Source organism: Neodiprion lecontei, chromosome 7 (genome assembly GCF_021901455.1).
Source record: "Neodiprion lecontei isolate iyNeoLeco1 chromosome 7, iyNeoLeco1.1, whole genome shotgun sequence".
Classification (NCBI taxonomy): domain Eukaryota; kingdom Metazoa; phylum Arthropoda; class Insecta; order Hymenoptera; family Diprionidae; genus Neodiprion; species Neodiprion lecontei.
Genome location: NC_060266.1, coordinates 26,345,204 through 26,372,389, shown reverse-complemented (window position 1 = coordinate 26,372,389; position 27,186 = coordinate 26,345,204). Strand labels below are relative to the sequence as shown.

The 27,186-nt window shown below is 42.0% G+C and overlaps 5 protein-coding genes across 14 annotated transcripts in view; 3 read left to right on the top strand and 2 right to left on the bottom strand.

Annotated features, from left to right (window-relative positions):
* Positions 1–5,833: 5,833 nt before the first annotated feature.
* On the top strand, positions 5,834–16,293 carry LOC107220861 (acyl-CoA synthetase short-chain family member 3, mitochondrial). Of its 5 annotated transcripts, none has more exons than XM_046746065.1 (12): positions 5,834–5,879; positions 12,362–12,527; positions 12,603–12,892; positions 12,998–13,094; positions 13,284–13,492; positions 13,597–13,825; positions 13,900–14,010; positions 14,082–14,281; positions 14,454–14,599; positions 14,709–14,931; positions 15,046–15,221; positions 15,302–16,293. In XM_046746065.1, the coding sequence occupies exons 1-12, from the start codon at positions 5,840–5,842 to the stop codon at positions 15,398–15,400; spliced, it is 1,986 nt and encodes a 661-aa protein (XP_046602021.1). In that variant the 5' UTR covers positions 5,834–5,839; the 3' UTR covers positions 15,401–16,293. The 5 variants fall into 5 exon arrangements, with proteins under 5 accessions (XP_046602021.1, XP_015515112.2, XP_046602022.1 ...); XM_015659626.2 differs by lacking the exon at positions 5,834–5,879 and adding an exon at positions 9,137–9,523; XM_046746066.1 differs by lacking the exon at positions 5,834–5,879 and adding an exon at positions 10,755–10,836.
* LOC107220860 (exosome complex exonuclease RRP44) lies at positions 15,630–22,481 on the bottom strand. The gene is made up of 14 exons (XM_015659624.2): positions 22,091–22,481; positions 21,827–21,997; positions 21,581–21,738; positions 21,297–21,502; positions 20,971–21,200; positions 20,601–20,876; positions 20,144–20,428; positions 17,709–17,946; positions 17,356–17,614; positions 17,030–17,273; positions 16,718–16,938; positions 16,332–16,500; positions 15,977–16,258; positions 15,630–15,871 (listed from the first exon to the last, which is right to left on the bottom strand). Exons 1-14 carry the CDS (start codon positions 22,142–22,144, stop codon positions 15,725–15,727), a joined length of 2,940 nt encoding a protein of 979 aa, XP_015515110.1. The 5' UTR covers positions 22,145–22,481; the 3' UTR covers positions 15,630–15,724.
* On the top strand, positions 17,941–20,149 carry LOC124295595 (arp2/3 complex-activating protein rickA-like). 2 transcript variants are annotated; one of them, XM_046746069.1, is made up of 7 exons: positions 17,941–18,268; positions 18,352–18,528; positions 18,618–18,781; positions 18,891–19,009; positions 19,101–19,399; positions 19,457–19,763; positions 19,874–20,149. In XM_046746069.1, exons 1-7 carry the CDS (start codon positions 18,228–18,230, stop codon positions 20,006–20,008), a joined length of 1,242 nt encoding a protein of 413 aa, XP_046602025.1. In that variant the 5' UTR covers positions 17,941–18,227; the 3' UTR covers positions 20,009–20,149. The 2 variants fall into 2 exon arrangements, with proteins under 2 accessions (XP_046602025.1, XP_046602024.1); XM_046746068.1 differs by having other exon boundaries at positions 17,941–18,286.
* Positions 22,482–22,553: 72 nt separating the features above from the next.
* Positions 22,554–27,186, top strand: part of LOC124295596 — a 110,645-nt gene continuing 106,012 nt past the window's right edge. The window contains exon 1 of one of the 3 annotated variants that reach the window (XR_006905487.1): positions 22,554–23,108. The gene's annotated coding sequence lies outside the window, so the exon portion shown is untranslated. The remainder of the gene's footprint in view (positions 23,109–27,186) is intronic. The other 2 variants (XR_006905488.1, XM_046746073.1) reach the window with 2 other exon arrangements.
* Positions 23,334–27,068, bottom strand: LOC107220859. Of its 3 annotated transcripts, XM_015659623.2 has the most exons (6): positions 26,831–27,068; positions 26,114–26,695; positions 25,408–25,547; positions 25,093–25,217; positions 24,785–24,927; positions 23,334–24,670 (listed from the first exon to the last, which is right to left on the bottom strand). In XM_015659623.2, the coding sequence occupies exons 2-6, from the start codon at positions 26,121–26,123 to the stop codon at positions 24,183–24,185; spliced, it is 906 nt and encodes a 301-aa protein (XP_015515109.1). In that variant the 5' UTR covers positions 26,124–26,695; positions 26,831–27,068; the 3' UTR covers positions 23,334–24,182. The 3 variants fall into 3 exon arrangements, with proteins under 3 accessions (XP_015515109.1, XP_046602027.1, XP_046602026.1); XM_046746071.1 differs by lacking the exons at positions 26,114–26,695; positions 26,831–27,068 and adding an exon at positions 25,877–26,100 and having other exon boundaries at positions 25,093–25,213; XM_046746070.1 differs by lacking the exons at positions 26,114–26,695; positions 26,831–27,068 and adding an exon at positions 25,877–26,099.

Genomic DNA, 27,186 nt, shown 5'->3' with positions numbered 1-27,186 from the left:
GGTACAGTGATGGTGAATCGCGTGCGAACCCCCTTTAAATACGTCGAGGACGGTCGGCATGCGCGGTCCAGCGCCCATGGGGCGCCATGGGGCGTCGGAGGGCGTCGCGACGCTCGAATCCCTTCCCACTCCCCTAAGGCGATTCAAATTTTTCTTTTGGAATTTTGATGACGCGATAATATCGCTGCTCATATTATCTGGTTGCTCGCCTAAGATGACGGCGGCGACAGCTGAGCGACTCATAAGATTCGGCCGACCGGCCGGACCTCGCGTTTCACATGCATTACATTATGGGTGTACCTACGCATGCCGGGGTTATATCTTTAACCGGCTTGAATAGATCTTTACGGTCAGCCCGTGACGTACCTTCAAAATGACCGAATTACTCGGACCTTTTTTGCTTCTCTTTTATCCCGTCCTTCTCATCTTCATCTTCGTCCTTCCTTTACACACGCATATGTTGTATAATTCCCGGATGCTTCGCTTCCCGCTCCTCGACCCTCGGGAAATATCGCCGTTCTCATTTTAACCATACACCGAATCTCCTCGCTTCTTCTCTCCTTCACTCTCGCTGCATCCGGCAACGCCGTATTTCCCTGTTCACTTTCAAGGAATCGTCTCGTTTTTAACTCCCGTTTCAGGGTCACTAGCGGAAAGTGGGTAGGTATTGGCGTGATTGGGATGAGATACGTGATACGCTTCGAGGTGCTTCGAGGAGCAAGGAAGGGCGGACATCGCGGCAAACCATATAATTGATTGGAATTTGTTGACGCGGTGATTATTGTTACACTAATATCGGGAACGTGATATCCCTCCAAGGATAAAAAATATTGTGACCGGCCATAATCACGATCAGGTCAGCACGTTTGATCGTTACTTTCCCGGGATCGTTGTAATCGTGACTGTAAGCGTCGGTTAATCAAGGAGCAAACCCATACATCGGGCGAACAATTTCTCCGTTTTTCCTTCTAATCTCTTCGCCGCCTCGCTCGCCGGCATCGAACCCTTGGAGAAGCCCATTTCGAATCCACGTAATTAACAACCTCCCACGTCTGGCCTTTGACGCGGTATTTCTGCTCCCGCGACGGCAGCTCGTGTGCAGTAATCACGAAAGTGCGTTGTTCGTACGCTGTGAGTGGAGATGAAATAAGCTGGTCTATATTTGGTTGCAAATAAATCGGACCGGACGTCCCTTTTTCCCCGCATGCGGTGACACGCATGCCTCAGAATTTGAAATTCGAAGCTCGGGAATAATTCCGACGTAATGAGTAACGGGCCTTCATTCGAGGCGCCATCCCGTCTCCGAACTCTGCTGCAAAATCTGCGCTCACCTAATTAATGAACGCGAACTTGGGTGACCCTGTGTACACCTAAGCATGCACGCGGATCGAGTCAGACACCCCCACCAACGAGGCCGGGTACGTGATGCTGCAAGCGTGAAGCTTTTACGAAAGGCGTCAACTTCAACCTGCGACGGATAAACTTGAATCCGAGGGGGTAACTTTGCCTCGACGTTGCCGGGTGTACGCGAGATCCGAGACGAACCGAGTGTCGTCGCCGATTATTGCCAATCATCGCCGCAACTTTTCTCCCCGCCTCATATATCGGGGACCCGACAATTTGTCAGACGGAGGTAATCGACGCGTCGTTCAACCGGTCAATTATCGTTACTACATGTAAGTTGCACGACTAATAATAATACGAGAAAATAAGTGATCGACGGAGAACGAATCGAACGCCGTTTCCAACGAATTTACGTGGAGAGAAAAGGTTGAACGTGAAATCTCGCATAAGGTTCGGATAAGAGAGAGAGAGAGAAAATAAAAAGACAAAAAAATCGAACAACGGATAATAAAATCGGTGTATCAACAGGAGATAACGCGACGTTTAGATAATACAGAATTAAGCGGTAGCAGCACGAGCCTCGCAAACATGTCAAGAATCAATTAAAGCCGAGTACGTTGGTAAACAGTTGTAAACTTTACGCCATACGCTATCGCGTGTGTAGGTGTGGAGAGGCAGACATGCCGGGGTTAGTAACGGAAGGCACCTACGTAAAAATATTCCTCAGATAATGACAGTCGGAATTAAAGTTAGCGAAAGAAGGCGGAACCCGTTTCACATCCCTGCCGAACATGTTCGTGTGCGAAATCGCGTAATGCTTTCAAAGAATTCAGCGTGTATAAATTATTACAGGAGGTATTTTGTAAATTTCATAAAATACATAAGAAATCGCGTAATTAATGACAAAAGCACGAATCATCGGATATACTAGATGAAAAATCGTGTAATCAACTATACATATAGCGAACTGTGCGAACTCTGATCTGGTATGTCTGATGAGTCCTGCTTTTGTAATTTATTATGCGATTTCTTTATACGTTACATCAATTTTTACATTATAAATCATGTATTAAATTACACTCTGAATTCTTTCAATGCATTTTATGATCTAACACGCGAGTATTTTCAGTAGGTATACGTGTAAGTTGTCGTAAATTTATTCGTGAAATCGATTTTCTCGCGCATTCCCGTATCACTTTTCGTCCCGCCCTGTAATCCTTAGGTTTTATCCTCAACTTCCCCTCCTGACCCCGAAGAACTCGGCCTAAGAATTCAACAGGTTGAATCCCGATCAAAAGCGAAAGCTAGATGTGCCGGAATCACGCGTTACGTCCATCACCGACGACCGCCTCCGAAAATTTAACTTGATCAAAGTCGATGAATTCATCATCCAGATTTTTCTTTTCACATCGAGCGGCAAATAATTTCTTTAACTTCTGAAAATTTTCATTCGTACTTTCAACTCCGGCACCGTTGAATAAAAGTGATTCTCACAGCTTCGTAAGACCAATCAAAACGTTTCAAAATTTTGACAAATAATTATCCAGAGAATACAATTAACGATGACAAATAAATATTGAAATTCTTTCAGCGAATCGATGATCGAATTTCGAACGAGTCTCGGACAAAATTTAAAGGCGAAAACTGTTCTCGATCGGTTAAAAAAATAGTTGCGTCGATCCGCAAAGGCACGCGAAGTTGGACCCGCTACGACTACGTATATAAGACGTGTTGAGTGGAATCGCATTGGGTATGCATGAGACCCGTCAAAACCTTTCGAATGTCTAGAAACATCGCCGTAGCCCTAGAATAGTTGCTCGACATTCACGCGCAAAATAAAGTATATAAGCATGCAAATGCATCATCGACTTATACGCATGCCTATAAATTCCCCACGTTTGACTCGGTGAAAAATTTATCGCATACGCATTATTTACTAGTAGCGTATACCGAATCCGTATTACCGCTTTAATTTTCATTTCATTAGGTTGGAGAATGACTTTAAGGCAAATATACCGACCTTTGACCTCAGCTTCTAAGCCGCTGCAAAATATACAACGCACTACTAATCAAGCCATCGTCCGCCGATCACGTGGCTATCAATACTCATCCATATTTTTCATCAGCCCGTGGAAGCCGAAGAAGCAATTACACCGGCCAACGCGAATGTCAAATTTTCATCTCCTCCACGTAACTAATGAAAGAAAAAATGGTTTTATCAGATGAAGTTCCTTTTTATAACGACAAGAACGATGTTTCGGAATTTAAGAAAAATTACCTATCTCTCAAACATTCATTCTAAGTAACAACCGTACAAACTTCAGTTTCGCATTTAAATCACTTTTGGCAAAAAATAATCATCAAACACAGGTCGGTAGAATTTTTTTTTTCTTTTTACAGTTTATATTTGAACAGATAAATTTTGATTCCTTACATCGAATGCTAACCAGAATCTTCGTTCAGAACTCATAAGGTTTGCTCGTGTCTTTTTTACGTTGATAAATCAAGATTTTGATTTTTATTCGATGTATACGGAACTAAAATTCGTTTATTCAAATATAAACTCAAAAACGAATTCCTTTTTTTTTTTCTTTGTCGATCCGTTATACACCGTTTCCGTATTTTTCTTCCGCTCACGTCGCATTGTCTCCGAGCTGTGAAATGCGTGGGTATTTTTTTGTAATAAAAGTAAAGCCGCAAGCGAGGTTATAATTTCAACTCTGGTTATCGGCAGTTGATTATCGCCATCGACGAGCGTCGGCTCGGCTTCGCTTCCCTCCGACGAAGAGATGATTACAGTTTTGTTGATTAACAACGCGTTCGGCGGTTCGGCCAATTGAATGTACGACTGATTTTACTCGATCTGTGTGGGAAAAAATCGGATCATGATTCAGGTCGATACGCATCCGGCACGCAAAACCCACCTGTAACACCTAACGCCGTGCATATACTGCTTCGTTTATAAGACCGGGCCATTATCGCGATGTCAAACATTGAATAAAACTCAACGCCTGCATTTGCTTTTCGAATACATTGGTATAAATTATCGACAAAATTGACGGCGTCGTAGACTTCGATTCCTGTTACACTATTTAACGGCAAATGTCATTTGCTTACAGTTGTATGTATTCATTCGAATCTTCCCTCTTACGTAAAACCCTATTAGTTTATTTTTATTTCTGATCATTAAAAAAAAATTTTTTTTTGTCTCATTTCCTTCTCATAGCCCTCCTCCGACTCTTGCCGCGTTGAAAAATTCATTACTCCGCACTGCACCGCGGATATGCCTACTTCCTACCTCATAACGGATCGAACAATTCCAGCTGCGGCCAGGCTCTGTTTTAATCTTTATCATTCATCCCTCGCTAGCTTGCGCGTCCGCGTCCACCTGTAACTACGTGCCTATTTCATTCTCGAGACTCTCAAACTCGTGGTTACGTACCTTAGGATGTTCCAAAGAGAATAAAAAAAATTTGTCTTCAAACGCGAATCAAAAGTTTGTTGGAGCATCTCAAATAGAATGTCTCAGCTAAATATGAGCTCTTAAAATTGATATTTACAGGTGCCTATTTTATTTTTTCCATTTTTCACTTAAATAACACTTGAAAAAAAAAACCGGAATTTTTTTGAATCTCTGCGTTTCGTAAGCAGCTTTACTTACAAAAAACTATCCGAATACAGATTCTCACAGGAAATTTCACGCTCTATAAAAAAGTACCGAGATAGAATTTTCCAAACTCTAACCGATCAAGAGATATTTTCCTGCAGACATCGAATTATCTTGAATATCTCTATGATAAAATAAAATAAAATTTTTCTTTTTTTCTTTTGAACGTCCTAACGTACCTACGACCTGTCGAAATACCCACGAGTAATCGCACTTTTTTTTTCCTCTCCATCCCTTCTTTGCAACAACAATACCTAATTATTCTCAAGTTCTTTCTGTGCCAAGCTTCCATTTTGACCAACATTGTCATGGATAATAATAAATCCCATTCTGCTTTATTCTATTCTTTCTCCCGATGCCCTACAATACACGAGGGTAGACTTTCGCCGGGTTTCACCGGTGGTCTTGACCCCGTAAAAATAAAGATTTGGAGAAGGTGCGACGAGGCAGCTGCACGGTAGAATCAACGAGTTGGGCCGCAGAGGGAGTGAGGGGAGTGAAAAAGTTTTTCCGATCAAGATGATTACGGGCACGCTGCTGTGACATCGGCACCGAGCTTACGGGTAAAAATTGCTTGGGGGTAAAATAAAAAAAAAAAGGCGGAGGAGTTTGCGGCCCGCTCCTCGAGGTCACTCCGCGAGTCGATGTTTCTCTCATCTCGCTCGTCCGCCCTCGTTCCTCTCGTTCCCGGTCTATTTGCTCCAGTCTTACAGCCATCAATGCGTGTGTTTGTTCTCCGCGTTCGTTGGCCGAGCAGCTTATCAAACGAACTCTTAAGCGTATCACAGGGTATTACCCGGCTGCCTGCAAGCTCGGTGTCTGCAGCTTATGCGGCGGATGGATGCCGGAGCAGCCGGGCGACTGGGAAGTAAGTATAAAACTTTTATTCCCCAATGAGGAAATTTCAATCTGTTTACACTTTTGTTTACCGCACGAGTCCGCCGAGGCGAGGCGAGGCTGGTGTCGTTGAACTTTAAAAATTACTTCCGAGGTACGTACGGTGCACCACCCAAGTGTTGATGCGTCGGGGGGAAAACTCCACCCGCCGACCTCTGGCAACCGGACCAGCCTTGCCGATCTAATAGATATAAATGGGGGACACCGCCGGCTGGGCTGCCTCACCACGTACATATCTGGATGCCTGCTCTTTCCCACCATCTTGTCACGCTTGCTGCAGCAGATAATATATTTCACCGTGCGTCTGCTTCGCACTGCAATTTCAGCGTTCTCGGCAACACGTTGTACGGGTTACATGGACGACTAACGTAAGACGACGCCTGGGAACTTTGTATTTTCAACTTTTCTCGTGCCAACCGTGAGAGAGTCAGAATTATCAAGCATTCGGATAGGGAAAATCGCACTGTACGTGTAATTGATATGCGTCCCCACGCTAGTTGTATTCTACAGCTATTACGTGGTGTAATTGTGCGAAGCGTATTTTTAAAAAGTACTCGTGTCTTGATAAATGCTTGTGCGGTGCCGAACTTGGTCTAATAGATTGAACGTTCTTTTTACGTACGTTACAGGCACCCCCGGCAATCGTATACTTAGAAATAAAACAATGTAACATGGTGTACAGCTGATTAGCCCCCGTTTGTCGTCCATCGTTATCAATACCATGTAACCACGTTACATTGCCACGATGTAACGGTAGCATTAAAGTTATGTCACGGGTGATAGCATCTCACGAATATTATTATACGTTGTCGCAAATACGATTGCTCCACAAACTCGAGTGAATTTACCCAAAGGTTCTCTGTATTCATTGGACTCTTGTGCGTAGATTATACTTAATGAATTAGAATCTTTTTTCTTAATCAAAAGATCAAGACAAAAAAAATAAAAAAAATGATCCATTCATGAATTTTGTTATTTGCCAAAAATTTGGTGGACGTATATTCAGTTGAGATCTCGATATTTTTCATTTTGTAGATTTCTTTAACAGTAATATAAATATGGAAAAACACGATGAAAGATATTCGAAAATCGGTATACACGTACTCTAGAAGGGATGTATCGCAACCCCCTAAACGCTCGATAAAATTCTGAGTGACGCTTGTGGCGACTCGGTGTAGAACACCCCACAAACACGTTGCCGGTTATTTCGCTAACGAAACGATGCGACTGCAATGCCCTTATACATACCGGAACGCAACAAACTTGCATTATTTTTCAACGCATTCCTGCGATCCGTAACCTACGCTTAGCTGCTGATAATTTTGGAAAAGAAAGTATGAGAGATCGTCTGTCGGGAAATCGATTTTGGCGGTACATCCCGTGCATAAATTTGAGTTTCCATGCCAACGTACACATTCGCGTTACACGTACGTACATATGTGCCTAGCGGTACGGATGCCGACGAAACAAATTGGTATGTATGTACAGTGCGGGTATGAGTAGTATAGATATATAGGTAATAGAGATATGTGTATAGGTATATAGGTATAGAGATATGTAAGTGCGAATAGTTGTGTACTCGGTTAAGACAGTGCGAGCAGTGACGGTCAAGATTTCGACCGCTGTACATTGCTGGAAACGAATAATAAAGGGCATATGATGTAACGGAACATGGACTGATTCCCCCACCTTCACAACACAAATAACCGGTACGCGTTTGAAAAAGTATTAAAATACGTGTTATCGTTCTGTTTCCATCGCTTTCACATCGGTGAGCCAAGTATTTTTCTTTACACGTGTGTACGTATACACGTACGTATTACCCGTAAATTTTTCGAACGCTCGGAAAATACGATGCGTAGTTCTTCCGTTGACGTACCAATGTCTCGCTCGACAAATATCGTAGCTCTTCTCCGGGACAGACGCGCATCTGTAACTTATACGTATATACAATGCCTTTCGCGCAAGGAGAAATGAAATGAACAGCTTATTGCGTTGGCGAAAAGGATTATTCCTGGTAATTAAGGACTGGCAAACATTGCAAGGATTTTATTCAACCTGCGACACAAATTTTTCAAACAAATTTAAATTCGTCGCAGATGCTTCCCGATTGCAACAGCTCCCGTAGTAGCGATGCCCGTTAAGCTAAAAATGATCGATGCATCGATTAATCGAGTCTGAAAAAATAATCGAACAGGACTCGATTGAATCGGTAAAAATTAATCGATTAATCGGTTATTTTGTGTTTTTTTTTTAAACAGTGTACATGAAACCACAATTTCGTAAATTTCAGTGTGTGTAAGTCTTCGTGACGGAAAAGTTGTTTGATAATTTATACTTGATTATATTTAAATTATTTTGTTACGGAAAATAAAAATCAGCTGATATTTTACTCACTATATCTCTCATTTTGTAACGTTCTTATTCGTAGAACATTTATTGTCATCTGTGTCTTTTTGATATACATAAATGTATACGTATGTACATTTCTCATGCATTAGCGATTTTAGTACACCATAAGTATATTCTTTGAAAAAGAAAAAACGTTAACAAAGATTGACACTCGTAAATATTCAATATCGTTGCGTTCCGTTTCATGGTTTTAACCAATAAAATGAAAAATGTCGCAAAATCTTCATGCGAAGTTCGTCAGTTGGAAATCAATACTTTTTTCGTAATGTTATTACGAGATGGTGAAATATTGAGTATTTATCGATTTTATGCATTCTTAAGCTACCCCGATTCCTTTGAAAATACGCCAAGAGAAACCCTGAATTGTAAAGAGAACCTCAAATAATGATTTTTCGCATCACTTCGTTATGCGTCACATCGACAACCTGGCATATTCGGTCGGTTTAACTCTGCGACGAGTCATGTTATTCGTAAGACAATTCCGTACCGCATTCTCACCAACAATAAGAAAATCTCGTTTTCCTTGCATTTCTAAAAGGTAATTGTGGTTGAATCGTCGCCACCCGGTGCAAGTAATTTCGCGGTGGGTTTCGTTGGCGACGTCAGCGTAGGTACGTAACTGGTACAGAAGACCAATTCTTCGGAGCTGCGCTAAGTAAGCGATCGACTAATTTGAATTAAGTCGCTGACCATTGGACTCTCGAGGTGAAATGTCATCCAGGAAATGGACGTCACGTGACGTTTTCCTTGTCCACGTGTCCTCGCGTCTCCACCTGGTGCTCTGAGCAAAGGTTTGTTTAAAAAGTGTCAGTTGGAAGCCGGTCAGCGGGGCTGCAGTACTCGACTCTGGCGACTTGATCCTTGCGAAAATTTTGTTCGTAAAAAACGAGGATCCGAAGATATTATTTTCAAAATTGTGATGTACTTATTGAGCGGAGGCATCGTTGGCAAGAAATCGACAGATTCATTTTCGTACAAGTTTGAAAGGTAGTAGAAGAAAGGAGTGTTGATAAGATTCGGATTCATTGGCGAAGTCGTGATCGTCCACCGTTGTGGATCTACAACGTCTTGACGAAACGGTAACGACGACGAAGATGATGCTGGGAGAAGTGAACGGTGAATTTGTTCATCCCCGGGTAGAGGAGGCCGCGAAAACACCGTTTCAATCGCAAGTCAAGGCTCACAGGGTGGTAAACGGAGACAGTGAGTTTTTGCTGCTGCGGGGAGGAGCCCGGCGGTTCGTTGAAAGTTGCACAAGTGGAATTTCATTCGAATCATGATCATTCCTACGCGGGTCGATACGCCTTTCTTTTTTTCTTTTTTTTTCTCGCCGATTCAGTATTCCGATCGTCGATGCATCTCGCGGATCTTTCGATTCGGTTCGACCTTTCGAGGCATACCTTTTTCGTTGAAGTCAAATTCCTTGAAACTGGGTACACGGGGCTTCTCAAGGTGGCTGATTTAAAAAATGGGTTGAGATCTGAGAAATTTTCTATATTCAAAATGGTGGATCCAATATAAGCGAATATGATCAATTTTTATATTTTCAGTCCGGCATATTGGTTCCGCCATCTTGAATTTTTAAATTCTATCATCGGATTCGTTTTCAGCGACCTCAAAAACCCAAGATTATCGAGTTTCACTTTTCTAGTACCTACAACCTTTCCGCAAATATCTTTATTCTGTGAAAACAGGCATTGCATTGAACACTTTGTTTATTTACAGCGTTCACTATATTCGCAGAATCATCATAATCCCTGTTAAAACATCAACATTGACATCTTAGATATCCAATTATGCAAAAAAAAAAAAAAAATACAACTACATCTCAAAAATTGAATACAAATATTGAATAACCGATTTAACAAAGACATCTTCTACATGAGACGCTGTGCTGCAAAGGGTTAACGCACATTTTTTCTTCACCGTCTTTTTATTTCTATTTTTTCCTTTTTTTCCGTTGTGTTTTGTTTTTCATTTCGCCTCCGCTTCGTGGTATGTTTACCAATCCCGGCGTTGATCTTATACGCCTCGAGTTATATTCGTTCGACCAAAAATCTAATCAAACTTTTAAATTTAGTGAAATTTTTGAAACGAGTCGAACGCTTTACAACCACGAATGTAGAATGTTGCGCGTGCAGGTTACGCCCCCCCCCCCCCCCCCCCATGGCTCGCCACCGTGTTTTTGTTGAATCGCATTTCTAGAATAATTCTACAACGAGGAAATCGAACCGCTGATTGTGAATTGTTGACGCAACAACGGTCCTCGCTCGCGGTATATTCATCGCCCATTGTTCGATAACATTAAACCAAATCGCATTATAATACCTTACGCACATGGCGCTACCCTTGAACCCACCAACACATGCCCCTCTACTATCTTTATACCATCGCCGATGACGAGTATTCCATTTTATCGAGTCGTAAGACGTCGGCTTAGCCTTTCTACGATACAGCTACACTGTTAAAAACTTCTGTTGTAAATTTACTAAAAATGTACAGGAAGCATTATTCAGGTTCGGTATTGTGTATTTACTATACATGCATTAGGTAATTTTACTGCTAATAATTGCGCGATTAGTAATTAATAGCACTGTTTAATTGAATTACCAAAGTCATCAGTGCGGTAAATATCGTGATTGGATATCATTAGTAGTATACCATTATAGTATTATAACTTTATGGTAAATGTATACCAAAACTAAAAAGTTCAAAGTCGATAAAAACCGCTTCGATACTTAATTTTATTGACATTTTTGTGAGCACCAACGTCATTTCAACAACTTCTCAGTAGTTATACTTGGTCAAAATACATCTTGGATCGAATAGCAGAATTACCGCATAATTTGTTCCTATCCAGGTTCGAACTCTGTTCGCTCACAATGTACAGATTAGGTACTAGTCATACGCCCCACCTGGTGATGACTTCATTTGATTCATAATACAATGGACGGTCTGCACGGGCATGACAAATAATACGCTCAATAATGGTTTACGACTGAGATATTTTCAAAATTCCTACTCACAATACAATTTTGAATGAATTCACGAACCCAATAACTAGCCAAATTCAGTCGGTTTGCAGAACGTGTGAATCAAGTTACGGTTTATTTGTCACAAATTTCGAATTTCATTAATAATTCCAAAATTTACATGGTAAATTTTTGGGCATTGCTTGCATCTGATACTGACAGGGATTTCGCATAAAATTTATACCTGCACAAGTTGAGTAAATCCAGCAGAAAGTTTTGTAATTTCTAAATCTGGTTAAAAAACTTTTCAAATACAGTGCGTTCGATATTTAGGAATTCAATTTTAAGAAGCTCGAAATCAGACTAATTGTAGAGCAAAATGAATAAAGATGCACATCGATTGCATTTGCCGCAATATATTCTTAATTTAAACAGTTCTAATCGAATTTGTTTTGTACATGTGTCTGGTAATTTCAGCACCATGTTTAGTAGATTCCAAATGCCGTACAGTAAAAGTACAGTAAATATACAAATATAACAAATTTACCACAGCAATTTAATAAATTCAAAATACGTTTTTCTGTTTTTCTAAGCAGGAACAAAAATTAAGAAAACTGATTGCATATTCAATGAGAATGTTGAGTAATTTACTTTCAAATACCAAATTTTTACTCTTACTAGAATTTTGTGCAGTAAATGTGTAGCAAATTCACGAACATTTTTAACAATGTACCATGCCTATGGTACCGAGGGGTTAATCACTCATCCGTTTGATGTACGCTTAATTTCAAAGGGTTTTCAAAGCTTTTAAAAGATTTCAGAGATTAAGAAAGATTTACAAGCGACTTCATGGGATTTCAAAGGGGTTTTTCAAAAGAAGATATCAGGATTTCAAAAGATTTCAACAAATTTCAAAAGATTTCAAGAGATTTCACAAGATTTCCGAAAAAGTGTACACCAGATTTCACAGGTGATTAACCCCTTGTATGGTACGATCGACGATCGTCCGGTTCGCCCCTCTGCCAGGCCATTGTTAACATAGTAAAAAGGTGAAATTTCAACCTTGCAGGTCATATCGTAAACGAGAACCGTTACTCGTACCCGGTATACGAAGACGTAATCAGACGATCGATTGACCAGCCCGAGGAATTCTGGTCGGAAATAGCCCAATACGTTGAATGGAGCAAGCCGTGGAAAAAGGTCCTCGACGACTCGAATTCACCCCACACCAAGTGGTGAGCCGATTAGCTACGCCCTCCCGCGTAATCCTCCCCTTTCGTTTCACATTCGTTAAACACCCACGCCCGCAGGTACGTCGGCGGCGAGATAAACGCCTGCCACAACGCCGTCGACCGGCACGTCGCTGCTGGTCGCGGGGACAAAGTCGCCCTGATACACGACAGTCCGCAGACCTCGACCGTCCGCAGTGTCACCTACAGCGAACTCCTCGACAAGGTCTCTCTGCTCGCCGGGGTCCTCGCCGATCTCGGTGTCCGCAGGGGCGACAGGGTCGTCATTTACATGCCTCTCATACCCGAGACCGTCATGGCCATCTTGGCCACCGCCAGGCTCGGCGCTATACACTCCGTTGTCTTCGGTGGTAAGCTGACAGACTCTTACGATTAGTTTTGCAATGCCGAATGCGAGTCTGTTGTCACTGTTGTCAGACAACTGAGCAACAATTTTCTGGAATGAATAATTGCAGGATTCGCTGCGAGGGAACTGGCAACCAGAATCGATCACGCGGAACCAAAAGTGATAATATCTGCGAGCTGTGGGTTGGAACCGAACAAACTTATAAAGTAGGTGCTTCTTTACGGCAAAACTTGAGTCGCTGATATCGTGCAGTGTTCGAACATGGTGTCCGGTGGTCTTGGAAGTGTCCTTGAATTTATCACGGTTTTTTTACTGGACACCATGTTGAATTGTGTACGGATACAGGTTGCACATATTTCTGGTTTGATATGCACACGTGGCGAATTGGATAACAGATACACCGGCATACTGAGCGAAGCCATGGACCTGGTTACCGTGGAGAAACCCAAGAGTATCATTTACCAGAGACGTAACGTTTGGGAGTCCCCCTTGTCCCGCGAGGATATAGACTGGGATTTGGCGCTAAAAAACAGTAAACCTCATCCGTGCGTTCCCGTCGAAGCCAACGAGACACTCTACGTATTGTATACCTCCGGAACCACGGGTAAGGAAAACTACTAACAATGCTAGAAAGCACGGCGCGTGCCGATTTCGGTAACGTATTCGTAACAAAGCAGTTAAGTTAAGTCCGTCAATTTTTACGCGTAGACAAACCGAAGGGAATTCAAAGACCCATAGGTGGTCACATTGCATCACTTGTTTGGACCATGAAAGCCATTTATGGAACTGACGAGAATTCGGTGTGGTGGGCAGCCTCGGACATGGGCTGGGTCGTTGGCCATTCTTACATATGTTACGGTCCTCTTTTGGCCGGCATAACCAGCGTCATGTACGAAGGAAAGCCGGACCGGACACCGGACGCCAGCCAATACTTCAGGTTCGCAATGAATTTAAAACCAAACACAGTATTGATAATTCTATGACCCACGATGAAACAATGCGTCATTTCAGAATAATCGAGGAGCACCGGGTTAATGCCTTGTTCACCGTGCCAACCGCCTTTCGGGTCTTGAGGAGAGTTGATCCCGACGCATCCCTGGGAAAGAAATATTCTACCAAATCGTAAGTGTCGGCATGTCTCTCTTCGTACCTCTTTGATTTTATTAAATTTCAATTTCAACCGACCATTTCAGGCTCAAGACAATATTTATAGCGGGTGAGCATTGCGACCTCGAGACGAAAACGTGGGCGGAAAACGTCTTCAAAGTTCCTATATTTAATCACTGGTGGCAAACTGAGACCGGGCACGCGATTACCGCCCCCTGTCTAGGCTTAGGTCACAATCGAGATCTGCCTCCGTATACGGCAGGGATGCCGTTTGCCGGTTACAATGGTACATTGATTTTTTATTATTTTGTAAATGACTTTGGTTAAAATGGTGCATTGATTTTTAATGATCATTAAATGACATTGGTTACAATGGTATATTGATTTTTACTGATTTTTAAATGATTTTGGTCCGTCGGTTATATTGTATGCTTAATTATATTAATTCTTGATCCCAGTTAAAGTTTTGCGGGAAGACGGAAGCCTCGCCGTTCCAAACGAGCTTGGAAGAATTGTGATCAAGTTGCCTTTGCCACCTGGTACGATGTCGAATTTATATTTGGCCCCGGAACGCTTCAGGCAAACTTATTTCTCAAAGTATCCGGTGAGTCGAGAGGTTTTCTCGTCGTTAACAATAAGCTGAAAATATTCTTCTTCTACCCTTCTCACTTAATTGTTACTTTCGTAACTTTATATGTTTGACAAATCGTCAGGGGTTTTACGACACGATGGATGCCGGGTATATCGATGAGTTTGGATTCGTTTACGTAACGGCGCGTGACGATGACGTTATAAACGTGGCAGGGCATAGATTGTCCACCTTTGCCTTGGAGGACGTTGTTCTTGGGCATCCGGACGTCGTTGATGCGGCCGTCGTCGGGGTTCCAGAGTCCACCAAAGGCGAGATACCTCTGTGCTTGTACGTTCTAAGAGGAGGTAAGTATTCGTAGTAACGGAACACCTGATAGCATACTGTCCAACAATTATCGTGGAATTGTGCAGGCGTTTAAACTTTTAAAACTTTTTACTTTTATTTCTCTACGCACGAAGACGATGTGAAGAACGAGGAAAAAGTTAACCTGGAACTAATAGCACGAGTTCGCAAACTTATCGGGCCGATCGCTGCCTTCAAACTTGCTGCATCCGTCGAAGCACTGCCGAAGACGAGATCAGGGAAAACTTGCCGAAAATCTATAGCTGATTTGGCGAGGTCGATGCGGATCCAGGTACAAAAAATCATTTACACTGCAAAATGCCCGTATCGATATTTATTTTTTTTTTATTTTTTTTTTCACCCCTAATACAGATTCCAAGCACGATCGAGGACCCGACGGCCTATACAGGAATCATAATGGCACTTCAAAAACTTGGATACGCAAAAAACGCACCCGATCCAGAGTTATAGAGGCGTGAAATACAGAGTGTATCTCGTTAATCAAGTAAATCAAAATCACTTACTTACCTCGTGATGAAACATGTTGACGATTGTAGATCAATCGAATCAAATTTAAGAAAAATAAAATCATACAAAGAAAAGGAGTAAAAGAGAATTAAAACTCTATCGGGACAGGATAAATTAGATGTGTTGACTGGTGTTTTGATAAATTTTTATCCGAAGACAAAACTCCTGAACGTTTGTCTTGAAACCTTTTTCTTTCCATATATTTTCATTCAATATTACACAGTCTTCAATATCGTTCATCATGTAAGAATCGAAGATTTTCTCATCTCACTTTTTCTGCTTCTTTCTCCTACCCCTTTTTCCGCCCGAAATTTCCGAGCCCGTCGGTTTTTCTTCCGTCTTACGTTTGGGCACGATATTCGATTTCGGAACCATTTCCGGATCGGATTTCGTCGGAATACTGAATCCGGGGATCTGCAAACGAGTTCAATAACATCAAAATATGAACTATAAAGTGTGGAAATGAACACATGTCTGGATATATAAACATAGTAACAAGCTGACTAGCAAATCTCTTACAACTGGCTTCACAAGCTTGAACACAAGCTTCTCGTGCTGAACGTTTGACCGGTCAAGGCTCAGCTGGACCACGACTGGATCGAAGGAATGGAAAACAATGTGTTCGAATTTCTGGCTCTGGTCTTCCTCGTCATAAATGAAATTTACAGGTGAAACTTCGCCTTTTTTACTAAGATATAAAGTTCCCTCCAGTCCGTATTTCGGTATGAGAATCTGAAGGGCGTTTTTCCTTACAAATAACACGTAACCCTCCTCGTTCTGTACTTTCTCTCTGAAAAACAACTAATCCAACAAAGAAGAAAAATTATTCAATCAAATCACATTATTTGTACAATTATTTCGCCAATTGACTCACGTGCGTATTCAGGGCGACTGAGGCTCTGCCGGCGTACTGGGCCATTCTGTTTCTGTAGTTCAAGTTGTAACACAGCTCGTGGTTCTTCTTCTTGTCAAGTAAGTTGGGATAGGTCGCATCGGCACCTATGCACACGGCGAGGAGACGGTGAACCATAATATCTGCGTACCTGGAGTGCCGAAAATCGAGATATTCGGATATTACGGGTGAACGATTGATTCAAATGCCATGTTTCGGAGGCGAGAAGATTTCCAAGTTATTGGAATTTGTTCAACTGACCATGAGCAGCGGTATATTGATTCGAAAAAAGTCAACGTCCCGGTACAAACAGAATACAATAAATAAAATGCGGGGTTTCGCTTCACCGGATTTTTATTTGCATTCACCTTCTTATTGGCGATGTGAAATGCGTGTAAATCGGACACGCAAGACCATAATGAAAGTATTCTTCAGGCTGCAACATTCCGCTGGTGAAATAAACAGCCTGCATCATGCACCGAGTCGCCAGTATCCTGAGCATCGTATTGAAATACGGGTTATCCTCGGTGTGAGCCTCGTTCAAAGAAGTTGCGAGCTCCTTGCCGGACGCAGTATTTATGACGAAGCCCTAAAAAATTCAGTAAAATGGATCGGAAAATCAAAAATTAAAAACGGCAAGATAACCCCGATTTTTTTTCTCTTTTTTTTCCACAACGAACCCGGTTCCTTCCAGCCTTCACGAGTGGATCAAAGTTTGCCTGAGGCGGCTCCGGATGTCGTCTGAGCATTGAGCACTCCGGAAAATCTTGAACAATTTTTTTTGCCACGGAAGTATTGGCAAGCAACATAAATTCTTCGACCATCGAGTTAGTCTCCCTAAGCTTCTTCGCCTGAACGTCTATGGGGTCGTGGGTCTCGCTGTCTACCTCAAACCGGATTTCCGGTGAGGCCAAAACCAACGCTCTGCAATGATAATTTCCGTATTATTTGGATATCAATGATTTTATGAAATAAAATAATTATGCGAGTTATGAGTAAAATTTACCCGTTCTCAAAACGTTTCGCCTTCAATTTTTTAGCCAAACTATTCAGGCCCCTCAGCGACTTGGCAATGGAATCTTGCTGCGTTTCGTCGTCAATCTTGAGCTGAGCCTCCTCGTAAGTCATGGCTTGTCGAGATCGGATAATACTCTTGTGAAATTTCGTGTCTATTATATTAGCCTTTTCGTCCATTTCCCATACGCACGAAAACGCGAATCTCTCCTCGTTACCACGAAGAGAGCAGAGATTCGAGCTGAGTAGTTCTGCGGGAGATAAGAGGGAGGTAATAAAATCAATAACGGCAGAGAATTAACGAACAAAGGAAGCGTGTTGCAAACGATTGCGCAATCCCCTTACCCGGAACCATGTCGATCCTCTTGTCGACGAGGTAGACGGTGGTGCCACGTGACGCGGCTTCCTTGTCCAGCGCGGTTCCAGGACGAATGAAGTGAGAAACGTCCGCGATGTGGACCCCGACCTCAAGGTTCCCATTTTCCAATTCCCGACAATGCAGGGCATCGTCGATGTCCGTACAACCCGGTGGGTCGACCGAGCAAACGTCTATGTGCCGCAGATCGACGCGTTGGGTAACGTCCTGAGGGACAAAAATCGGGGAACGAGGCGTCAGTCGAGTTGCTAATTGTCAGTAGGCTTTGGACCAACATTTGACACGCTTCCCGCTCTCTTGTTTTGCCAGTAATGGCAAAATTCTTACTCACGCCAAAGTATTGAACTAAAAATTATCATTCCTAGCTCAGTAATTCAGGCAATAGACGACGGCCGCACAGTTTCACAGCATACAAAATGGACTGTTAATTCAAGATTGGGAACGCCGTTACATTTCGCGAGATATGGAGCAACTCTATAACGATTCCAATGAAAAACACGCATTCTCAATATTTCTGGGAGTTTATAAGGTCAATCCCGGTTCCTAGGTAAAAATAAATGCACCTGTCGCTAAATAGACCCGAATTGTAATAAGCGTGGGATTGGATTCCAGAAATAAAACGAATGTCACTATGGACGATCAATCGAATGGCGAAAGTCGGTCCAGCCTCGACGTGGACCGCAATGTTTCACTGACAGACGTCTTTCCCTTCTGCAATCAATTGGACAAATTTATCAAGTACATTTTGAGCGTCAGAGATCTGAATTTCCTTACTTACGAATACCCCAAGTGAGCGTTAATTATATATCATCGTCGCATATTTTTATTCTCATTCTCATACGAGCCGTTCTTTATTCAGCTCTTATACATCGTTTCAGCATTCTAAGAAATCGGTTGGAGAGCAGCGTGAGCGAGCTGCAAAGCATACTTGCGGAAGTTAAAGAGGCTGTGGCTAACGTGGAAAAGCTAAAGGCGCAAAGAAAATCGGTTAGGAAAGAAAAAATCACAGTGACGAAGATCTTGAAAAGATTGCGGGATGACGGTTAGTTGAAATATAACCGAGAGAAAGTAAAAACTCCGTTATGCTCCAATCGGTTGATCTATTGATGCGACATAATCAAAGGCTTTTGAAATAATTGAATCTGGTACAGAGATACGGGAAATGGAATGTACTATAGCGCTGTACGATAAGCCGATGTTTTCGCGTTGGGAAAGTGTGAAGAATAGCCAGAAACCAGAAATATTGGAGGGAATACTGACGGACGTAAAAGTAAACGAAAGAAATTTCCGCCACCTCTATAATGAGCATGTGAATCGGGGGGGACATGAGGGTCTAAAAAAAACGTTCCCTTTGTCACCAGAATAAACAGCACGCGTTGGAGAACCTGAGCGTCCTGGTAACGCGAAAACTTAACCAGACGCAAGCTTTTCACCCCCTGAGTGGTGTTAACGAGGCTGATAAACGTCCAAAAGAGAAGTCAATTATTCCACTTCCATTTCCCTCCTTTTGCGCGCCGCCTCCACCCCCATCGAGGCCTCCACCTCCGCCTCCGCCGCTGCCACCACCGCTTTCCGCACCGGGTCCTGTGGCACCATTCGTGGCGCAACACCTGCCGAAGAGATCGCACGCGCAACGTTTGTCGATCCAAAGACGTCGCCGGTAAGAATCCAGACAATTTCCACCACGAGGTTGATGGTAAGATTTGAAATTCAATAGACTCGAGAGGCGGGATGAGAATCTGGAGAGAAGATGCGTCGTTGCCGGGAACGTCGAGGACCTGTCCTTGGTACCCCTGACCATCGGTGAACTACCGAGGTGCACTTTGGCTTCCAATTTATACCCGGCGACACTGTTGGGAGCCGCGAGCAGTTCGAATCACGACATTTTATCTTCAATTAGCGGGCCGAGCACTGCCGCCAGAAACGAAGTACACGAAGTTACTCTGCTGAATAATAACGTGGACAATAACGGAGCTGGCGGGCTGAGCTTCGAGTTCCATAACGAAATGCGAACGGTTTTGCAAGTTCGTTTACTACGAATTAGATTTTGGAATTATTCCTCCGTCACGTGAACTGGAATTTAAGGGGCTCCGGTAAACCCTGGAATCCGCCGACGTTTCATTTCTGTTCGCAGGCTCTTTTTGGAGAACTTCGATCAGCCGCAACCCTTCCTACTTCCGATAGTACCTTAGGCAACGCTGAGGATGCCGAGAACGCGTCGGACGACATGCGAGAAATTGAATTATACATCCTGAGAAAAAATCAATGACAAGCGGTGTTTCCGTGAATTCTTGGAACTTGGTGAAAATGGAATGAGAGTAGAGAAAATAAATGGAAGAAGATATAATGGAGAAAGGACTCACGCTTGCCTGTCGTTTAAATAAAATAAAAAATCAGTACTCACCGCCTCGGTTATCAGCCAGGGTAATTTTGGAAGAAAACTGAGAACCGCGTCTGAGAATCTGTTGTGAGGAATGTCGTGCTCAAGGAGGAGGACTTCGTTCTCTGTTTCTTTGTCGCCAATGTTACCAAGTGCTCTGACAAAGTGGCCCAAAGGGTATCTAGAGTTGCGGGGCCAAGAGTCTATCGCGACTATGATCCGCTGCTTGCTCAGATTCTCAGATTGACGAGTTTCGATCCTTACTCGCGGGATTTTTCGCTCTGCCGGAACGAACATGTGCCTCACGTTCTGCAAAAATCAAACATTGGAATATTTTTACTCTGGTACGGAAAAAATATTAAAATTTGAATGCCGGACTCAGCATTGATAATTTGTGCAAGATGTAGCAGATTTATACTGTATTTACACATATGTGGTAAGATAAAATCAATTGCAATCATTTAACTAGCAGCAAACTCACCCCTTTCACAAGACTGGGCTGCAGAATACCGCAGTATTGTCGCCATTTCCGTCTAATTATGCCTACTACAACCCCGGTAGGCGTTCTCTGAATGTTTTTCGGAACTTTTATAGCCTTCAACTCGGTTTCATCTTCCAGCAAATCACTAGGATCTTCTTCTTCGTCTTGAATAACTAAATCCGAGGGTACACTCCACTGATCTTCGGGCAGTAGCTCTATAGCGACGATATCCCCGTCGACTGCTCTATTCAGTGCGAGTTTTCCTTGCAACAATATCTGTGATCAAAGACGAAGGCCATTGCTTGAAATTTAGAAGATACCAATTGTAAACAGACAAATCACAGTCCAAGTACTTTAAAACAAAGCTCACAAATTTTTCGTATCCTTCGACATTTACACTTCCTTCCAAAAAATTCTCCCTTGAAGCAAGGAACGTTCCTTGTAGCAATTTCCTGCTCTTTATACCGTCGTGAATTTGAGCAGGCGTCAAGTGTGGTGGAAACAGCGGTGTCTTGCTTTCTCCTTCGAGAACATAGTTCCGCTTACACAGCTTGTCTTGTAAGAACCCAGCGTCAATTAACGATGCAACATAATCTTGCACTGAAAGAATAATTTCCAGTTTTTATTCGTTGGGAATTCTAATGACCTTATTATACTTAATTCTAACGATGACTTCAATAGTGCAAGTATACTTACTCGACGCAGCATTGATGCCTTCACCGATCGCTTTATCTCGATTCGCGGCATCGTCTGTAAGCAAAACAACGTCAACCTTTTGCTTCTCTTTACGAGCACCTTTGCTCGCATTCACGTGATTCTGGTACCAAGCTGCAGCGACTCTGATAGCTCTATCATTGCGATCATTTACGTTCTCACGTGGTTCTCGTTCAATATAGGTATCCCTGAAATATTCGGGAGAAAAAGTGAAACAACTTTCCTGTGGCATATTTTTTTTTTGTTAGAGAGTCAAAGATTCTCACTTATGATGCTCATTAACGAAGACGTAAAACTTTCGCTTAGGATCGCCAATAATGTCTCTCAGTTTTTTGTACACATTGGAACTTCTGTGCCGTACCTCTTCAAGCACAGTTTGCAAAATTATGACGTTGCATAGAGCATCTTCTTCGAGAACATCAATCTGAAAAAATAAAAAAACCCACTGAGATTTTGCTACTTATTCAATTGCTTGAAAGTTCTTTAAAGACCGATACTCAAAGCTCGATTACCTGGTCGAGAACTACGTTGGTATCCAGAACAAGATAGTGTCCCTGAGGGTATAAAGAACTTCTCGACTCAGGGTCTTCATCAAGGACTAAATCCTTGCTTTTGTGTTTACATATTGAGCACAGATTTGACCCACACCATATATCATCCCTGAGGTAATGCTCTCTGACAATCTGTGTAAAAAGTGCAATTAGATAACATAACCACAAGAAATTCGTAATCACAATATATGACACCGCTTATCGTTTACTGCGGATTAAACAAACCTTGAGAATATTTCCCCTCTTTGTTTTTCTGAAAAATGTTTTCGTAGTCAACATTTTGAAAATAAGTTAAAACTCTTGCTTCGCTTAACGTGAGCGTCAGCCGACGACTCATATGTCACATAACCTCTCTGACCACAACGAAGACGGAATTAGCACGATGCGGGTATAGCTCTCCGTATATTCACAATTATCTTTTCGGATAAATTTAAACCCAGATAAAAATGCGTGAGGAAGAAAATTGAAAATAAATACGAAATTTTCAAGTTTCTCGCTCATCATTGACGCCATAAGAGATTTATTATCATTTTATTGTGTAGCGTAAGCTGTAAGGTGGTCAGAATAAATGATTCAGCACACAGAGTGGTTTTCATTCATCTTTTACGTTCATTGAGATTTATTTTCTGATCGACGAAGCTCACTCAGCTGCTTTGTTTTGATCAGGTGACCTGTTCCTGAGTCACGTGTCACCATCACGCGACCGACCGACGTTCAGTTGTTACCGTCGTTACGCGACGTTCATTTGTCGCGCGACATTCGATTGAGTCGTTTCTCGTCGAATTCCGGTATACGTCTGAAATTTAGAATTCAATCCCGTGAAATATTGGTACCCCGTGTGGTTGATAACAGTGATAATTATCACGATACGTAGGATAAGTTGAGGATACTGAGAAGTGGTGCTCAGTGAATATTTTAGGTGTTTTCTTTCAGTTACGAACTTATCCGCGCTCACTTGTTTCTCTCGACTTTTTTCGAATAGTACGTTGATGTTTTTTTCGAACGAGTGATGCTGTGAGCTTCCCGACGATAATCGCGAAATTACGATGCAATCGTCGTCGTAAACTTTCTACTGGGAAAAGATGAGATTGCCCCGAAGGTGTTTTCTACAGTAGTGTGTTGTGCTGTGGTGAAATCAAGTGCTGGTGATAATCGAATTCTTCCAAACGCCTTCAGTTTTTGAGGACCAAATAGAGTGATGGCTGCCTGGATGCATTTTTGAGTACTTGCTTGATTTTAAAAGGTTAGTGATGAATAGTTTACTAGTAAAATATTTCGGTTACGCATCTTTTTCGTATGTTTCACTCTTCGAACATTGTACACGCCGCAATTAGTCAATGGAACTAGCTGAAAAATTATATAAATCTCTCGTTATTTTCATTTCGTTGAAAAACGAAGTCCAATTATCATACTAGGTTTTTTACCGAACAATAACTGCGACATGATGAATCAATGAGACCTTATCGAAGAAATTATATATCATTTTATTATATATTCCAAAATGCCTATTTATATTATATTTACACGTATTATCTATTCATTTATATACATTACACAGTTATTTCAATTTTTGTATCGCATATGGTAATTAATTGAGACTTCGTGCGGTAATACCTGTAAGTTGTATGCACACCAGCTTTTCTTGATTCAAGGGAATATATCTCAAGCAATAAAATATTTTCTCATATTATTCTCGTAATAGGTATTCTCGTTATACTATATTTGAACATGAATCTGAGAAAATATCACACTGTTATTTCAAAAACGTTCAGAAGTATGAATTTCTAATTAAGTACGAAACGATTATGGTGTCACAAAATAAAGAATGGCACATATTTGAATGTATTTATATAACGCGAGCATGTTTTCATTTTCGACTCACCTACAACTCGTATTGCAAACTTGAGGTTGGCCCGAAAAGACCTGAGTTTGACTCCCCGTTACGCAATATACTAACTTCATCTTCTATCAGTTGATGGAATTAAACCCCTAGTTAAGTTATCGAAGCACTGCAATAACACCGCTATCCTTTGAGATCCTCTTTACATGTTTCAAACACGTACAGTAATGGAAATTTTTCAAAATACTGAATGAAGCAGAGAAAACTGCAATGGACAAACGATTCGATTCTTTGTTTAAATATTGGATAAAAATTTAGCGAAAAAGGAAACTAAAACTTTCTTTCTCAACTATCGCCAAGCAGTGATCTATGATGCTTGAAAAATTGAAAAACCTTCGAGATACTAGCCTCCTGTAAGATATACGCAGCAAAATATTTTACATCCGCTACGGTCTTCTTAGAGTGTGTTTCGCTTTGTTATCTGCCGATATACTCTATCGCATCTTCGTCAATGACAAGCACCTCGTATTCCGTAAAAGCAACCTCACCTTCGTTCAGAGGTATATAACAGACCTGGTGGTTAGGTTGGATCTTTCCTATGTAGTATATGTTTTCGTGGAGCACTCTGCCGACAAAGAGAGCGTAACTGTCCTCTGTTTCACCTCCGGGTAACGCGTACAGAGGTACCGATCCCTGCCAGCTTCTTACCCAGCCCACATTGGGATGGCACAGAATTTGAAACTCTTTTTTATGATGCGTCGATCCACCCCATGATAGGCTACAAATTCTTTCTCGGACACTGCCTGGGGTTATGGTGTTGCTATGCCGAGCTCGGCCTATGTAAAGTCCGTCATCCGAAGCACTCACCGCATTCCTGGGCAATCCTTCGTCAGAATTGCAATCTATCCAATAGTTGCATGTCGCAGCTAACTGTGTACGTACAGCGGGTAGAGAGGCAGTGTAGTCTACAAAGAAGAAATAAAAATATTGAATTGCACTTCATCGCAATATTTTAATAGGGAATTTTTTAACATCACTGCTGTTATTTGTGTATTTTAAACGGCTGAAAGTCGACTCACGTTCAAGAATCCATTCTCCTCTCGCACCCCATGCCGTGCTGAACCCTATGAAGTTCACAACAAACGGATCGTTGTCTTTGTACCTCATTCGGACATCGCCAAAGTTCTGACAAATTACTTCCAGAAGCCCGTCGCACCACCACCTGTGACGGGATCGTGTTCAAATTGCATTCTGAATTCATTGAGCCAGTTTGAAGAGACGGTCATATTTGCGGTTCGCTCATTTGATTCCTTACTTTTAACGAATTGCAAATGAACTCGTCCGTTTTCTTCCGTTTGACGTTTCTTATAAAATTTCTTGTACCTACTTGATACAAAAATCCCTCTGCGCCTCACTACTCAATATACTTTCTGTTTCTGCCTCGACAACATCTGAGTCTGAGCTGTTCCTCTTGATAGTTGACATTTTGTTGCCCCATCCACCTATGACTATCTGGGGAAAGAGAAATTAGTTTACTTATCGCAAGGAGAAACCACGCCATTGAATAATCCAATTTTTAGTTTCTCTCATGCAATGCAACGCTTGTATACGACATTTCTCACGATGCTTTTAGTCCCACAGACCCTGATAATGACGCATATTTATTTTACTCGATACCTGCTTCGTCGACCGATTCACTTACCTCGTAAACATTCGAGTCCTCGTTCAGATGAGTCCTTAGCGCTATTCTTGCATCATGGGCTGCCGTTACACTAAGCCGTATTTTCTTCTTTGTTATAGGAAAGTACCGGTATTCCGGACTGTCGATTGTATTAAACCTAACTGTGAATGAAGACAAGATTAGGGATTAGAAGCAAATTAGAGACAACGCTAGAGCGAATTACTAAAAAAGAAACTCTTAACACCATGTAATCGGTTCAGATGTAAACAGGAAAAAACTTATGACCATGAAACTGCATAGTATATGTACTGTGAATTGAAACACAAGTTAAGTCACTGTTCAGAAATCCGGTTTTGGTGGGTGGAATTTTAATCGAGGTAAAAAAAATAGGCCGAAAGAAACAGTATGTCGCCGTGATCAAAGTGCACTGGACTTGATGAAGCTTTGTTAAATTTTGCCGCGATCGTGGCAAATGGTCAGTTTTATTTACATGATTCAAGTCTTGATCCTAGGTATTATCTACCAAAGCTGACAATCAGCGAGTGGTATCGGCGAATTGTCGATGACAGATTCATCGAGACGGTGCCACGATAGAGTTTGGATTGAGGTTCAGCGTCAGAAATTAACAACATCCTAATCTAATCCGGATTTAGGGTTGAACTTGTTTCGAACTTGAACACTCCAGTCGAGTCTTTCATTTTCTAACCAGCAATTAGCGTGTACTTACGCGTGGCCATGACGATCGGAGCGTTTGTGAGCGTTTGCAAGCGTTTGTTCGACTGCCTAGCCGTAGTCTGAGCTTGGTGGAGCTCAACACCTGACAATTATTAATGTTAATATTCGACCCAAGATCTGCAGCCTGGACCCTATCGAAAGTTCTACATCGACCACCGCATCGACTGTTCTCTCGACTCACGAGAGTCGCTATATCCTATTCATGGCGATCCTGTACAGGGTTTGAATACTAGCGCCAAATGGTTATAAAGCAGAATGGTTTTTTTTTCTACGTAGAAACTAAGCAAACGAATTCTTTTATACAACTGTTCTTTACGAAAAATTTATTGCCATTATTTGTATACCGTAGAGGAGAAGAAAATTTAAAGATCATTGATTTCGCAATCACTTTACTTTCTGTCTCTGCGGTCAACTGTAAAAGATATTGGATTTATGCCGAGAAGACGGTCGGTACTTAGATTTTCGAAATTGGTAAATTCCTCTTGAATGTGGTTTCGGCGAAGCATCGTCTCCTCCTTTAATTCTTTCATTATTTTCTTCATTGTTCCGTTGGACTTTTTGAGGTTCTCGTAAGCTGCGGTGTCAAGGTATACGGACAATATGATACCGATGCGTTACTACGAATTCTGCGTCTTACAATTATCAACAGCTAGGCCTCGGCTTCCAAAAGAATATTTCCACTAGTAGTTTAGTTACGAAAATGTTATACCTTCTCTCATTTCGCGTTTATCCCTCTGCAAGGCTGACTTCAAATCCAGGAACGATTTCAAGATCTTAGGTTGACATATCGAGTGATGCTGGTCTAACTCGTCGCGGAAGATTATTATTCCAAATTTTCTCTCCTCCCTAAATATGTACGCGTCTAATTCCTGGACAGCGCTTTCGAATTTCACCTTCCTTCCTGACTGACACTCGGAATAATTCCCAAGGGGCATCAAGATTTCGTATATAGTGTACATTTATACCATCATTGAGCCCGACGCAACCACTCGCTTTATGCCTGTCACACGCATCGATCGGACGGAAATACTCCGAGTTTGCTCCGAGGGCGTGAGATCAATATAT